The sequence below is a fragment of the Oncorhynchus mykiss genome, chromosome 32 (assembly GCF_013265735.2).
Source record: "Oncorhynchus mykiss isolate Arlee chromosome 32, USDA_OmykA_1.1, whole genome shotgun sequence".
Taxonomy (NCBI): domain Eukaryota; kingdom Metazoa; phylum Chordata; class Actinopteri; order Salmoniformes; family Salmonidae; genus Oncorhynchus; species Oncorhynchus mykiss.
In genome coordinates this window covers 30,817,766-30,833,208 of record NC_050572.1, presented here as the reverse complement: position 1 = coordinate 30,833,208, position 15,443 = coordinate 30,817,766, and the positions used below count along the sequence as shown (strand labels likewise).

Here is a 15,443-nt window from a genome sequence, read left to right as displayed (position 1 = left end):
ACTCATTGAAAAAGGGCTAATTTAATCCAATATCTTAGGTGCTAGACAGAAAAATGTCTGCAGTATGATTTGCTCCCACAGAGATTTCTGGAGACGCTCAAATGACAGAACTTTTCCAAATGTCTCAATAAATATCAGCATATTAGAGATGTGGATGTTGCTTTTTTTTCAAGAAAAGGGCCTGCTAAAAGAATGTGGAAAAAGTAAGGGAAAGTGAAAAACATATGTTATGCTTGTCACATTGCCAAGAGCAATCATATACTCCATCCAGGGTCCAGTCCTTAGTAGTTCCTCTCCATCTCTTCCTCTATCTTCTCTGCCATTACTGTCCCAGTATTACTGAGACTGCCCCGGATCATCTTGGAATGTCTCCAATGACGTCAGCTGGTGTCCCTAGCACTTGCCTGGATAGACACCAGAGCAATGTGGGAGCCAGGTGGAGAGGGAGACCCAGAAGGTTCAGGTGTCAACCCTCCCTTGGGGAGAAATCAAATCTAGCCCCAGGCTTTTGGCAAGAGGGGAGGCCTGGTGTTCAGAAGGCTTGAAGCACGCAATCCAGGGATAGCTGAGATTATGGTGTAAAGACAACTTGTCATGTGTCATTGTGTGGCACGACGACATGTTTTTCTGTGTACTTTCTGCCGTGGAATGTACACAGTTTCTCACAGCTCATGAGCAATGCAAGCTGACTATGGGCACTTTTTAAATTTCCAAACATTGTTTGTCATTGAGTTACGAGTTGGGAGCACATCAGGGGTGTCTGTTGTCCCCCAGCCAATGGTGTAGTGTTATTTTTATTTTTTTAGGTGTGGGAGCGAAAAGTATGATGGCATAATTTCTCAAAGTTTGTACTGACCGATGTAGCCTATTGAATATCATTAGAACATTATATCGTTATAGAATATGCAGAAAATGCATCCTCCAATTGCAATGTCTGCCTATGCCTATTGTCTGAAGATTTGTTTGTTTGTTGTGTTTTACCCCATTTTTCTCTCCCCAATTTCGATCTTGTCTAATCGCTGCAACTCCCAACAGACTCGGGAGGCAAAGGTTGAGTCATGGGTACTCTGAAACATGACCCGCCAAACCACTCCTCTTAACACCCAGCCGCATGAGCCAAGTAATGCGCGATGTGCCAAGTAAAGCCCCCCCCCCCCCCCCCCCCGGCGTTTTCTTGGCGTATTCCAACACAAAATCTTTTAAAATCCTGCATCGTTCCGATTATCGCATTGCACAAAAAAAATACCTGTCCCAAGAAGGCAGCCTCCCTCCCTCATATATTTTCCTCTGTGACCATGGATAGTTGACGGATAGATTAAAACATGGCTCTGTGCTGTATGTCATATAAGCTCCTTACAGATCAGTGATGATGAAATAAAGGACTTTTAGCCTCTGAGGTTTCATCTTCTAAATACACTAAGCAATTCCTGCTGTGCCAGGTGTTGATTTACCTGCATGGGTTTTGTCATTTATCTCGCTTCCTTCCTTTTCCCCTTCCAGCTAACGGATACATCAGTGCCAGGGCCTCCCCGGGCCTCCTCTCTGTCTCCAATGGCAACAGCCTGGGGAAAGTAGTTCCGGCCAAATCCCCGCCCCCGCCTCAGAGCCCACAGATGGTCAACAGCCGCAAGCCAGACCTCCGGGTAATCACCTCTCAGGGTGGGAAGAGCCTGATGCAGATGGTGAGCTCAACCAAGCTGAACCACTAAGTTCAATCAGAACCAGGCCATACCAGGTCTAACTGGGGTCAACCAGGCTTTACCAGACTAAATGGGACATGTCTGTGTTTTGTTGACTTTAATTGCATCAAAATAGTAATTGATGCGGGTTGTGACTATTCCCCTTCCACAAACTCTTTTGACACTTATTATGCACATGGTCATCTCAGTTTCGTAGCAAGAGTGAAATCTAGTATGGACTTTGGAGTTGTTTTTTTTTCTAGTTAAAGATTTTTATTTTAGATTTGTGCCTCCACCAAAACCACCAGATTGCCGAAACACAACCTGTGCAATCTAGAGTAAGCAAAGGTTATAAAATAAATATTATATCATACACTATAATATCAGTAAAATACACTGATTGTACAAAACATTAGGGACACCTTCCTAATATTGAGTTGCACCACCTTCTGCCCTCAGAACAGCCTCAATTCACCGGGGCAAGGACTCTACAAGGTGTCGAAAGCGTTCCACAGGGATGCTGGCCCATGTTGACTTCAATGATTCCCACTGTTGAGTCAAGTTGGCTGGAGGTCCTTTGGGTGGTGGACCATACTTGACACACACGGGAAACTGTTAAGTGTGAAATCCCCAGCAGCGTTGCAGCTCTTGACACACTCAAACCGGTGCGCCTGCCACCCACTACCATACCCCGGCACTTAAATCTTTTGTCTTGCCCATTCACCCCCTGAATGACACACATTACACAATCCATGTCTCAATTGTTTTAAAGCTTAAAAATCCTTCTTTAACCTGTCTCCTCCCCTTCATCTACTCTGATTTTGAAATGGATTTAACAAGTGACATTGATGGTCATAACTTTCACCTGGTCAGTCTGTCATGGAAAGAGCAGGTGTTCCTAATGTTTTGTACACTCAGTGTAGTATCGTTGACAAACAGGACCTTCGCCTCTCTGTTCACGGTCTTCTGTCCAGCATGACCTTTAGTCAACGGTCGGCCGAGACTAGGGATTCATGTGTTTGGGTTCAGAGAAAGGTCAGTGGCGTAATTATGTCCGCTCCCGCCCCTTTGCAGACAGATGATGAGCTGGAGATGGTGAGCGAGGTGAATTTGTTTTGTTTTTTTCTCCTGTCACTCGCATGTGTCTCTGACTGTTGACCTTCCCCCTACATTCACATGGTCACAAGTGTGCAATGCAACGCTCATGAGTGTGTCATTTTAAAGGCCAAAGTATAGTCTCTTTGGCTATGGTCCAATGGCATGTGGTGGTATGGTCATGAGTTTATAGTCGCCACCGGGACTGCATGTGGTTTTAGGGGTCGTACTTGTGTGACTCCAAGCATGACTGCATATAGTCCTACAACTATGATCAGTTGCTGTAATTTAAGGTGAAAAATAAAGATTCCTTCAAGCTACGCTAGCATCTATCAGTGGGAATGTTAGCAACTTTGGGCGACGGTTGCCACACACTTCGCTTGGATCATCTTCATCGTTTTTGTCGGCCCATTTTCTTCCATCAACGCTGACACTGTTGGCCGGCATGATGGGTGTCATTTCACTTGGCAGTTTGTTGCCACCACCAACTTGCAGCACATTCCCTGTCCATCTGGAAACTGCATGGGGTTACCCAAACAATGAATGGCATGCATTTTTAAAGGGATAATTCACTTTTTGAAGTAAGCTTATTCATTTTAAAATGTGAACTATTCCGTTAAGGCTCGCTCACGTTCAGCCTGGCAATGCCACCACCACTGTTGTGTGTGTGTGATGCATGACGTCAAGTCTCCCGACTACACTTCCACCTAATACGAGATACATTTTGAAAAGCTTGTCATGAGTCCAACCATATCAACATTTGACATTCGATCATGTCAGAAGTTCCATTCATTTGAATACACAGGTTTTAAACATGTTGCTCATTTCTGTCAAACACCAAGGTTTAAATTCTTTGTTTATTTGGTCTAACATTTTCCCTAATTTCCTTTCTTCCCAGAATGCCCAGCGTTTGGCCGGCGCACAAGTGGCCCAGGCGCTCACCACGCCAGTGGTCTCCGTGACAACGCCCAGCCTCCTGGCACAGGGGTTGCCCTTCTCCGCCATGCCGACAGCTTACAACACAGGTTACCTGAAGCATGAGCAGATTGCTACAAATGCTTATACACTGAACAAAAATATAAACGCAACATGTAAAGTGTTAGTCCCATGTTTCATGAGCTGAAATAAAAGATCCCAGAAATGTTTCAAACGCAAAAAAAGCTTATTTCTCTAAAATGTTTTTTACATCCCTGTTAGTGAGCATTTCTCCTTTGCCAAGGTAATCCATCCACCTTGACAGGTGTGGCATATCAAGAAGCTGATTAAACATGATCATTACACAGGTGCACCTTGTGCTGGAGATAATAAAAGACCACTCTAAAATTTGCAGTTTTGTCACACAGCACAATGCCACAGATGTCTGAAGTTTTGAGGGAGTGTGCATTTGGCATGCTGACTGCAGGAATGTTCACCAGAGCTGTTGCCAGATAATTCAATGTTAATTTCTCTACCATAAGCCGCCTCAAGTTGTTTTAGAGAATTTGGCAGAATGTTCAACCGGCATACGACGCCATATGGGTGAGCAGTTTGCTGATGTCATCGTTGTGAACAGAGTGCCTCATGGTGGGGTTATGGTACGGGCAGGCATCTGGACAACGAACACAACAGCATTTTATTGATGGCAATTTGAATGTACAGAGATACCATGACGAGAACCTGAGGCCCATGTCGGAAGGATCTATACACAATTCCTGGAAGCTGTAAATGTCCCAGTACTTCCATGGCCTGCATACTTACCAGACATGCCACCCATTTAGCATGTTTGGGATGCTCTGGATCAAAGTGTAAGACAGTGTGTTCCAGTTTCCGCTAATGTCCAGCAACTTCGCACAGCCATTATTAAAGAGTGGGACAACGTTCCACAGGCCACAATCTATAGCCTGATCAACTTTATGCAAAGGAGATGTGTCACGCTGCACGAGGCAAATACTGACTGGTTTTCTGATCCACGCCCCTACCTTTTAAAAAAAATCAGAAATCAAAATCAGTCGTTTCAGAGTGGCGGAGTAACAAAGCACTGCAAAAAGCACCATAGCTGCACTAGTGTGTACAGAGTTCCTATATAGATTGATTCATTTCAACATTACACATGAAAGGAAGTGAACGTGGCTGAACCATTTTCCCCTCTGTCTTTCGCCTCCCTCAGAATACCAGCTGACGAGCGCTGACATCACCGCTCTCCACGCCCTGGCGTCACCAGGCGGCCTGCTGCAAGGCAACGTGTCGTGGCAACAGCAACCGTCTTTGTCCCAGCAGCAGCAACAGCAGCAACAGCAACAACTTAGTCTGGCGTCGCTTAGCAACTTGGTGTAAGTCCATCCTTGCATTGCCACGTCACAAAGCAACCATGAAGCCCTCCTCCGTTCTCTACAAACCAATTGATGACTGTCGAGCTGTCCATCAAAACACTATGCGACTGTCCATTCCTGTCATGTAGCATAGTGTCCCCATGTCATTTGTAGCTGCAAGCAATTCACATCCTTTAGATGGGGTCTGTGAATTGGTGTCACCGACATATGCCACCCCAGATCCTTTTCTTCTTGAAGCACCATCGTTTTTGTTAGGGATGTGACTTAATACAGGATTTGTTTTAAAGTTTATATACTGATAAAATACCTAATTATCTTAGGTCAGATGCCAGGTATTTTCCTCACACAGGGCACAAATAAGGACGGTCGTATTATGCTGCGTTGTGGCTCCACACTCAGCTTTACGATGGCAGCACACAGGATAGTTCCTTATAACCTCCAAAGCTGCAAGAGAAAAGTCACCGTTTTGTCCCAAACAGCAAAGGTCAATGGTCAAAATGGATCCCACTGCTGGCACCAATACCTCCCCCCAGCCCAGCCAAATCCTCCAGTGGTCAATTGACCCACATAATAGAGGTCAAAATGGCCACCATGCACACACACTCAGCAGGCCCTTTTCTTGAGTCACACAGCCTCAGTAGCCTGTGTGACTGAGTGAGTGTGTTCTCTCCTTTTGTCCACAGCATGTGGGGCATGGACAAACAGAGCGGGGACCTGTCTAGCCAAATCTCCAGTCTGGCGGCCAATCTGAGGTGAATGTCTTTGCCGAGGTGTCCCTTCGGGTGGATGGGGACTGTTCTCTATTCCATGTTTTCCTTCCTTAAGAACACAGACCCCTTTTTCAGAACAATTTTATTTTGGACAATGCCAAATACATTTACAAACACTAGCAAAGTATTTTATTATAAAGGGAGAGTTGTCTTTTCCAGATGGTGACATATATTAGCATTAACCACAGGGGGGGCACAAAGGCTTGCACTAACATTGAATCAGGCAACGGTCTGTCTAGAGAGCACTTATGAAAACCATTAAATATTATTTACCACTCCTTAAAATGTGGTCACAGCTTTTATTTTTTTTAATGCTTCTTCTATATTGGATGAAATGGGATTGGGCACAACTTCAATCTATTTATGATCTATCTATCCCTAACATATACATATTTCCATTCATGTATTATTATGTACATCTATTTTTGTTTGCATTGCTGTATCGATGGATCGGTAGATTGATGAATACTAATATACCCCCTTCATGTACACCTTTCACTTGCATAGCTACATACTCTGTCATTTTCTTTTGCAAGTGTCTCCAATGTTTCTTTCTCCCCACAGCGCCTCGCAGTCCAACCTCCTCTTGGGTAGAGATGAGTGGTTGGGCCGGTACTGTATTTCACCGTACTATGTCATGTCTGTGCGCTTTTGGCTGCCCCGGCATGTCAATTCTGTGGTGGTGATTTACACTTGACCAAAGTTCCCAGGTTTTTCAGAAAATTCCGGAACCGGGAATCCTCCAACTGGGATTTTTGAAAAATCCCGTTTCTGGATTGTTTTTCCTGAGCCGCCATGATCTCTTGTCAAATCACCCCTTCATACACAGACAATTTCATGCTTTTCTAATGCTGTTGGCCTGTTTTTGTATGGATTTTGGGAGCTTGAGGGTTACTTTTACTTGTCAATTGCTTGGAATGGATTTGATCATCAATTCAAATGGTGTTGCTGCTACTACTATGCCTTGTTGGTGCTCTGTCTTGTGATTAGGGGTTCCCTCCGAAACGTCACATGAGAAACCTGTCACTGTTTGTATTGCAATACATTGTAATTGTCAAGTGAAACTCACCCATCCTGTTTTCTTTCTCTTAATTTCCATCTCTGTGCTTAATCTTTGTCCATCTTTCCCCTCCCCTCTCCTGCACTTCTCTCCCTCTCTCTGACGCTCAGGCCGGTGGGGCACATACCTCAGGGCACCATGCTGACTGTCAACACAAACTCCAACATGAGCATCAAGTCTGAGCCCATCTCGCCTGGCCGAGACCGCCGCTCCCCGTGCCCCCCGCCGTCCTCATCGGGGGGGGGCGTCCAGACGGCCGCGCCCCCGCCACAATACCCTGGTTCCCTGCTGTGCCTGGAGCCCCCAACCGGCCGTTCCCCCGCCGACAGCCTCAGCAGCAACGGCAGCTCCTACGAGGGCAATGACCACGACGACCCTGCGGCAGGTGGCGGAGGAGGAGGCATCGGCGGAAGTGCAGCGGGCAACATGGGCAACCCTGGCCGCTCCCTGCCCCCCGAATTCAGCCCCTCGGTGGAGCTCCTGCGGGCCCAGAATGAGGCGGAGCAGGAGGGAGCCAACATAAAACGCATGAGACTCGATGCGTGGGTCACATAGAGGCCATGGCGCCAACATCATCGACCCCTGAAGCACCAAACACAGAACCCCCCCCCCCCCCCCCCACCCTCCGCCATTTTCCACCCCCACTTCGCTGCCTCCATCCAAAGAATTTGCCTCCACCTACCCAGCTCCCCAGGACTCAAAGCAAAGACAGAAATGTATGGGCTTGTGCTCCACCTGAGGGGAGGATGGTATAGTGTGCTGTTGGATTTTGTATTGGGCAGCGCATTGAATATACGGGCTCAAAGAATCTCGATGCTGTCCCGCTCAAATTGAGTTTGTGTGTTTTGTGGGAATTGACACTTGCGCTATCAGGATGATAAGAAGATAATGGATGGATTTAAAATAGAACATATTCTCCTAAATGTTTTGACTGCTCATTGCTGTTTATACCAGGCGTAAAAGTGAATCTAGAGATGTTAGTTGAAACGTCACGTATTTTAATTTGAGCACGACTGTATCGTTAACAGTACGACGGAAGGCTTTTGCTGTGTTTGCTTGACACAAGTGCTAGTTTTCACCGTGGGACTTTCTGCCCTGTTGACTCTTCAGTTCTGTTGTTCGATATAATTAGCACTGTCTGCTTCAGAAAGCACCCCTTCAAAATGCACTTTGGGAATGACTGTTTTGACGAGCGCTGCTTGCAAAGATTGCTGGCTCAGCTTCATCAGTGGCACTGAGCGAAGAGACCCCAGACGGGCAAACAGGATGTCCGGTCGGTCCGGGATACACAGGAATGGATCCCACCGCTGCCACCAATTTCCAACACCCCAGCCAAAGCCTCAGGTGGCACTCTGTGGTCAACTGGCACTGTCAGCCAAGGCCAAATCGAGCATCTTGCCAGAGTGCCGATATCAACCTCTTTTCCTAAATGCCAAATGCCTCGGACGCAGTATAGGGACACTGAAGAATATTGTTCAGTAATTATGACTGACCACCTCCACGAAACAGTAAAAAAAACACTCAGACTTTGATTCTGCTCTCAATATCTCTATGCTCAGATGTACTTTGTGTCGTCACCTGTGTTTCCTTTCTGATTTTGAAGGAATTGTTGCGATCTTTGTTGCACCAGAATTTAGGCTAGATGCTGAGATACGTGTCACAGGACTTCTAAAGGCTCGTTCTACTAGTAGAAGACCCCGATGCAATGCATATTTAAAGTTTGTTTTGGACTTCTGGTTGCTCTCTTTAAGGAAGTATTTGGTCTTGGCATTTTGGACACATTCATAAAGGTTAGAACTGTTGAACTGTAGTTTTGGGGAATTAAGAGTAAGACTTTGTATACAATTATTATACAGAAGCGTTTTGATGTTCCCTTAGCTTTCTGCAGCTCTTTGCAATGTTTCAAAAGAGCTGTTTCAGCAGAATGGAAAAATACATATTCTATATTTCTATAGCTTCAGTTGGCAGCAAAGCAGTAGGCTTTTCAATACAGATGTGTGTTCATATGAATATATTTGCATAGACTTCGCTAGGTATCCCTAAAACAAGCAATGTGTTCATTCTCAGTGGATCTGTTTGCATATGAGTGTGATTGTGATATGTTTCGAGCTACGATGCAGGAGTCCTGCCGCAGTAGCCGAGAAGTTTGTTTCAGTAACCTATATAATGCTCGTGTTGATGGTGTGCACTTTCTGTCTCACTCTTGAGGCCTGCTTGGCTGCGGCGTCAACATGCCCTTTGGCCTCACGCTCTGAACCCAATCCCCAATAATCAAAGTCTAGCGATAGACCACTATATAACAAATTATAGAAATAAAATGGATTGTACTATTAAACTAGTACAATTGCATTGAATCATGGTATTTTGTCTTAAAAGGATCAGACTTCGTAAACTACAGTATACATTGTCAGGCTGAGCGAAAACGAATGCTACTTTATTTGAAATAATTTGCCGATTTTTGAAGTCACATTTTAATCATTCATATGAAATCATGTTTTCATATGCCTCACCCTCCGCCGTGAGCTACGTCCTAATGGAGTTGTCCTATTTGACACAATGTAAGAAGGCGGTGTTGATTTCTATAAATGTATCTACTGTACATTATGCAACACAGATTTAGTTTCATTGCCTGCTCAGGGTATCCCAGGGTTCAGTGCGTATGGCTGGCACCAGTGACCTTTCTTGTGGGGAGCAACGTTGCAGATAGAAATGTAATGTCTAGAACTATCTGAACTTTTGTGTAGTCACGCCCACCTCAGTCTGAGGGAGCGGTCCCTCTGGTTTGAGACATTTGACACCACACTGATTTGGTTTTAACACCCTGACACTTGCAGGCCACTCGTGTACAAAAGGTTCTCTGTCCAATCTAGCAATGTAGTCTGAAGACAATCTATAATGTTAAATGAAAAACCTGCACCCTTTTTTTTTTTTTTCTTGTGTAAAACGTTTTCTAGATCTTACTATTTTTCAAGTGTTTATTTGTGCTGGTGACAGCTCCATTGTCTTTTATTAATATTATATTATTATGGAGCTTATATTTTTCTGGTATTTTGTGTAGGATATTCAACCTTTTATTTAATCGACCTTATATACATGATATGTGAAACTGGCTTCCTTTCTTGAAACTTGCTAGAATTGCACGATCAATTATTGTGACATAGCAAATGCAATGAAGGAAAATACCAGTTAAATGCTGCAATATTGATTTAAGATATGAACATTTATTTATGTGGAGGGGGTGAAACTGAAATGAGCAATTAACCCAATTCGAAAATGTAAATGCGTGGGATTATACAAAACAAATATATGTTACATACATTAAAAAAGAAATCACAATGCATCACAAATGAGTAAGAGAACCTCATAAGAAATGTAGCATAAGAAAAACAAATGATAGCTAATATATTGTGCTCGGTTAGTCTGCTTTGGGTTTTCGTTGTAAAGGTTATTTTTGTTTTTGAGAACGATATACATTTTGTGTATATTTTCATATACAATGTATGCACTGATGTTATTAAAATTCTATACCGCTTTTACAAAAGTGTTTGTTGTACCAAAGTATCCAAGTCCCTTAACCTTATCCTTTTTGCGTATGTTTTACCGTATTTTATATATTAAATAGACAAATTGAGTGAAAAAGTGATCTTGTCTTCTTTTGAGCTGGCTGTCAATCCCCATCTCATCCCTTGGCTCCATGATGTCATGACACAACTCGGGGAATACTAGGTGCTTTATGAGATATCATTCCATTAAGACAGTGCCAACCATATTGAACGACAATGTCCAAAAGGAATACAACAATTATATCAGCTGGCTGCCATTTTACAAACAATGTACTGATTTGTTCAGTGCTTTTATGGTACTGTACAGACATAAGGCACATATTGCGTGTAGGTATTAAATTACACTTCATTCCCAGCCATTGGGAGTATTAAATGCTGTAACAAATTTGGAAATGAAATGTAAACATTGCACAGTTGAAACAATTATAGCTGCTGTGACAACCCTCCCAGTCTGCTGTATTCTTTCTCGTTTTCCTTATTAGGATGTCGGTGGGAGACACCGGGAGGGTCGTCAGCAAAATGGGACACACCTGGGCCCAGGATAAATACACATCTTCCCCATTCATTGAGACTCTCTCCGTGCAGACACACTTGATTTTGGTTGTGGCATTTTTGTGGCCATTTTGTTTGTTTGCTTTGGCACCATTCAACACCCCTCATTATCATATCTATGCATGCAACCACTCACACTATTGTATTTTGTTATTCCTTGTCTCCCTCGTTGTTACGGGCTTCCAGCCTGTTTGACACTGCATTTTTTTATTTCTTAAAAGTCAACTCCGCACTACATTTATACTTCAGCAAAGTTGCACTCAAGTCTTCACAAATGTCAGTAACTTGAAGACCCCGTGATTGGGAGTCCCATAGGGCGTATGGCACACAATCCTGCAATTACAAGCAACTTCTATGGGGTTGCTAGCCTCAAGTCATTGTATTTCACCATCGACCACTGCAAATGCAATCCAATGTTTCAGATGAAATCCAAGCTGATGAACTTGATTGATTCTTCCCCCCCTTACTCCTTCCAAATCAACACCATGACAGTTGTGTAGAGCTGAATGGGTACCAACAACATTTCAAACAAACCTCAGTAGGGCAAAACATTGGGGAATGTGTGTTATATTGTGAACACACTTGCATCTCTGACATATAGAGTAAGGAATACATTTCTATCTGCAAGGTTGCACAACGTTTGCCTACTGAGCACGGCCCTATCAGAAAGCAAATTGGACATATTCCCATGTCATTTATCCTTATATCTTTCAGATCTACACAAGTGTCTAGGGACTGGGGGTCCATCTAGGCTTCAGGATATCTACTCCTCTTCCTCCTTAGCCCCACCAACTCTGCCGGGGTGGCAGTGGGCGGGGCCACATCAAAGACAGCCCCTTCACTGAGTGACGAGCACACAAAGTAGAGGTTGGCACCCAGCATGACCAGTATGGGCAGGAAGGAGAGGCCGAAGCCCAACCCCCTCACACTGCTGCCTAGGGACACACACACCCAGTAGATCAGCCTGTAGGGTGAGCGATCACAACAAGATCAGCCAATTGGGTCACACGAACCCAGTAGTTCAGCCTATAGAAGAAGAGACATGGGGCAAGTTCATTTTGCATGGCCCGGGTGGGTGGAGATTTCACTTAAGGACCAATGGAATGGTCTAAAACTATGCCATGTTAAACGAACTCGCCCATATTCAGTGAATATTAGTAACCGCTGTCATATTGCCCCAGTCTAAACTTAAGGTAGACTACATAGCAGGAAGTATCTTCAAATGACTAACAGAAAACATCAAAATTCCGGTCTGCCAAGATTAATTCAAATCTCCAAAAGGCGACGCAGAACAATAAACGAATACCAGATAACTCTATGGGTCAGAGAACATGGAGATAATATACAGAGAACGGATCAAGTGTTTACAAACATGATGTAAAAAAGGTCAGAAAATATAAGGATAACAATGTTGACTGAAAGTATGGATCAGCGATAAGGGAATGCTACTACCCATCTGCACAACACAACCCATTCTGCACCCACAAAGCAGTATTACCTATCCCTCCACAAAATACATGGCCCTTGTTGAGAAAGGGGAACAATGGCCACGTTTTAGGGTGACTACACTGCAGACGTATGCCCAATCTCAAAACAGCTGATTATCTAGTGATGCCACGTCGGCTACATCTCTGCTACCTGCAGAGTGAATGCACATAATCACACACACAAATAAACATACAGTGTAGAATGCACTGTCACCACTGAGGCAGAGTAGTGAACATACATTTCACACACCTGCCGAAGGCAAAGACGATGGTGAGCAGGGGCACAATCTTGAGCAGGTCCTGGCTGATGTAGGTGGCCATAATGGCCAGTTGCAGGAAGTAGAGCAGGAAGATGGAGAGCGAGTCAACCACATAGTGCCGGTGCACCGCCATCTCCCGGCTCTCCTCCCCTACCTTGCCCTCGTAGAGGGGCGTTACGGCGCCGTAGTGCAGCCGCGCCACCCCCTGCACCAGCACACCTGGGAGAGGAGAGGAGGGAAAGAGGACAGTGCAAGGGATGGGGATAGAGGTAGGGGGAGAAGACGATTGTTTCCCCTCCCAGAGGATGAATAAGACAAAAAAAGCGAGGAACAGCAAAGCAATGCATACATGAGAGTTCCATTTTCTTTATTAAAACATTAGCATTGCCAAGAGCAAGAAGTAACACACATTATGAGTCTATTAAATGGCTAATAGGCAACAACGTCATGTCGCAGCCCAACCCTAATAGTCCAGTCTTACCTAGAATGATGGGTATGACAGCAAAGAAGGAGCAGCGTAGTGTGTACACCAGCCTGAGAGGGGCGCTGTCCATTGGCGGGGCATCAAAGGGCAAGAGGGCATAGCCACCCCACACGAGTAGAGGGAATAGAACAGCTGCAGCACCAATGCCCAGGCCAAGTTTCAGAACGTCCCCGCAACACATATCTAAATAACAGAGGAATCTGGGTTCAATTAATTACAGCCAAATATGGGGAAAATTGCTTTTTAAAAAAAACAAAAAAGTTGTATTATAATAAAAACTAATTAAGACTTAAAAGGAAAAAAAAGGGGTGTGCTGTGGGATTATTTTAAATACTCTGATGAGGTAGGGTTTCAGATGTTTTCAGAAGATGGGCAGGGAACAGGGAATCTGCTGTCATAGCTTCAGGGGGAACGGATCAGATAAAAAATAAATGTACCATAAATGATAAAATAAAAAATAAAAATTGAATCAACATAATGACAAATATTTGTTTCATAGTAATGCACTTCAATCCCTGAACTGATTGACATAAATGGTTTTGATCCGGCACTGGTACATACGTGTGTAGTTGTCCCGCTCCTCTGTCCATTGTGGGTAGTAGTATACTGGTGGGACTGTATGTGTCAGGGGCTCTAAGAAAGAACTCTTCTCAGTGTCCATTTCCTCATAGTAGTTATTTTCGGGTAGGAACTCCTCCCAGTTTCTAGATGGACGCACTATCACTGTCGGAGTGAAGACCTGCATAGCCTTTTCTGGCATCCAATTCACTGGGCTTTCCTCTTCATCTTTATTAAGCGAACCATCCCTTTCCTCATCTTGGCCTCCATCCACCTCCTCATCTGTCCATCTCTCTCCCTCCGGCATGCTTTCTCTTTTTCCATTTTGCCTTTCGCTCACTCTCTGGCTGTCTCTCCTGTCCCTCCAGAAGCTATTGGCTCCCTATCTCCCTCTCCTCCCCTTCAGTTCCCTCGCTCTCGGACGGTACACTTCCTTTCTCTCCCTCTCGCACCATCTCTTGGTCTCCCGGCCATGGCAAAGTGCTAGGCTGAAAGGCAGCTGAGCTGGTTGCCTCCTCCTTCTCCTTCTTATCCTCCTCCCCCTTTTCTTCTTCCATCCTCCTGTGCTCTAGGCCCAGTTGTTTCGATCCAGGTGTTTGAGGTCCTGCAGCAGTAGACCCACTGGTTGTAGAAGGCCCTCCAGCTCGGTCTTCATCTGGCTCTGGGTTTAAAGTCAGGTGCTCTGACATCACTGTTTCTCTGCCTGTCTCGGTCTGTATGATATTCATGTCTAGGGGCTATGTGTTGTGAGTGCAATTATTGGCCCGTCTGTCTGTCTGAAAAGTGACTATTTACCATTGTGTTTCAACATTTCAAATGATATTCCATAAAACAAGTTGGTACAAAACATTCTCATAAGGGCAAGTCCCACTGATTCACCTGAAAGGAAAGAGCAATAAAACTATGTTTTACCGTGGGACTACAAATCAATCTATTTGATAAGCTAACGAGTTGTCAGTGAGCATTGAACTTTAATCTTTTAAATGGAAGGAGAAAGTTAACTTTTCCTGTGGAAAGTGGGAATGATCAACATTCTCTGTGGAAAGTGGGAATGATCAACATTCTTATATACAGTTGGTAAAGGTAAAGAAAGAAGTATTAGCCTACTTTATATCAATTTGTAATACACTGCAGAAACAGAGAGCTTACAGAGAAGGAATGTTGTGGTAAAAATTTGCTTTGCGAGTCTGGTCTAACGATACTGGACCAAATCCATAGTGAAAACACCAAGACATAAGGAACTTTGAACCCTGTAGCCTAATTGTAGTTAGACTGACTTACCTGATGTCTAGGCTCCTGCTGTTCCATGACATTCAATTATGATGTTTTAATTGTGTAAATAAGTTAACTTGTCCTAGTGTTTGTCAAACTCGGTCGTAAAGTGAAACTTAAGTAGGGGTGGGTTGTTTCACAGGTGTGTCAAGGTAAAGCACTGCGGGACATTTGTGTAGTTGCAAAGGCAGTATCATGTGACAACTCTGTCCACGATTACGTTTTCTACAATGCCATAGAGAAAAATTGTATTTTTTTTGTAGGCACTAACTCCGCCATGGTTTATCCCAAAACCCTATTGTTTTCACATATGTATGGCTGAACCAACCATAAGTAATTTATTTCCGGGTTTTT

The 15,443-nt window shown here is 44.2% G+C and overlaps 2 protein-coding genes across 8 annotated transcripts in view; one reads left to right on the top strand and one right to left on the bottom strand.

The window, feature by feature from the left end:
• The window catches only part of LOC110488259 (myocyte-specific enhancer factor 2D homolog), a 31,903-nt gene extending 21,447 nt beyond the window's left edge, over positions 1–10,456 (top strand). Inside the window, exons 7-13 of one of the 7 annotated variants that reach the window (XM_021560409.2) lie at positions 1,501–1,682; positions 2,754–2,774; positions 3,673–3,799; positions 4,921–5,083; positions 5,767–5,835; positions 6,418–6,465; positions 7,024–10,456. In XM_021560409.2, coding sequence (XP_021416084.1) covers positions 1,501–1,682; positions 2,754–2,774; positions 3,673–3,799; positions 4,921–5,083; positions 5,767–5,835; positions 6,418–6,465; positions 7,024–7,468 — 1,055 coding nt within the window. In that variant the 3' untranslated portion in view covers positions 7,469–10,456. Of the gene's footprint in view, positions 1–1,500; positions 1,683–2,753; positions 2,784–3,672; positions 3,800–4,920; positions 5,084–5,766; positions 5,836–6,417; positions 6,466–7,023 lie in introns of all 7 variants that reach the window. The other 6 variants (XM_021560408.2, XM_036971780.1, XM_036971781.1 and 3 more) reach the window with 6 other exon arrangements.
• A 197-nt stretch (positions 10,457–10,653) lies between these two features.
• tmem79a (transmembrane protein 79a) lies at positions 10,654–15,272 on the bottom strand. Its single transcript, XM_021560411.2, has 5 exons — positions 15,099–15,272; positions 13,821–14,696; positions 13,257–13,442; positions 12,766–12,994; positions 10,654–11,992 (listed from the first exon to the last, which is right to left on the bottom strand). The coding sequence occupies exons 2-5, from the start codon at positions 14,122–14,124 to the stop codon at positions 11,776–11,778; spliced, it is 936 nt and encodes a 311-aa protein (XP_021416086.2). The 5' UTR covers positions 14,125–14,696; positions 15,099–15,272; the 3' UTR covers positions 10,654–11,775.
• Positions 15,273–15,443: the final 171 nt, after the last annotated feature.

Bases quoted from the DNA above. Each gene is read 5' to 3' on its own strand.
- tmem79a (XM_021560411.2), bottom strand. From the start codon at position 14,124: ATGCCGGAGGGAGAGAGATGGACAGATGAGGAGGTGGATGGAGGCCAA. The intron at 13,443-13,820 runs GTATGTACCAGT...TCTGTTATTTAG, and splicing joins GGAGCGGGACAACTACACAC to ATATGTGTTGCGGGGACGTT. The intron at 12,995-13,256 runs GTAAGACTGGAC...CTCCTCTCCCAG, and splicing joins TGTCATACCCATCATTCTAG to GTGTGCTGGTGCAGGGGGTG.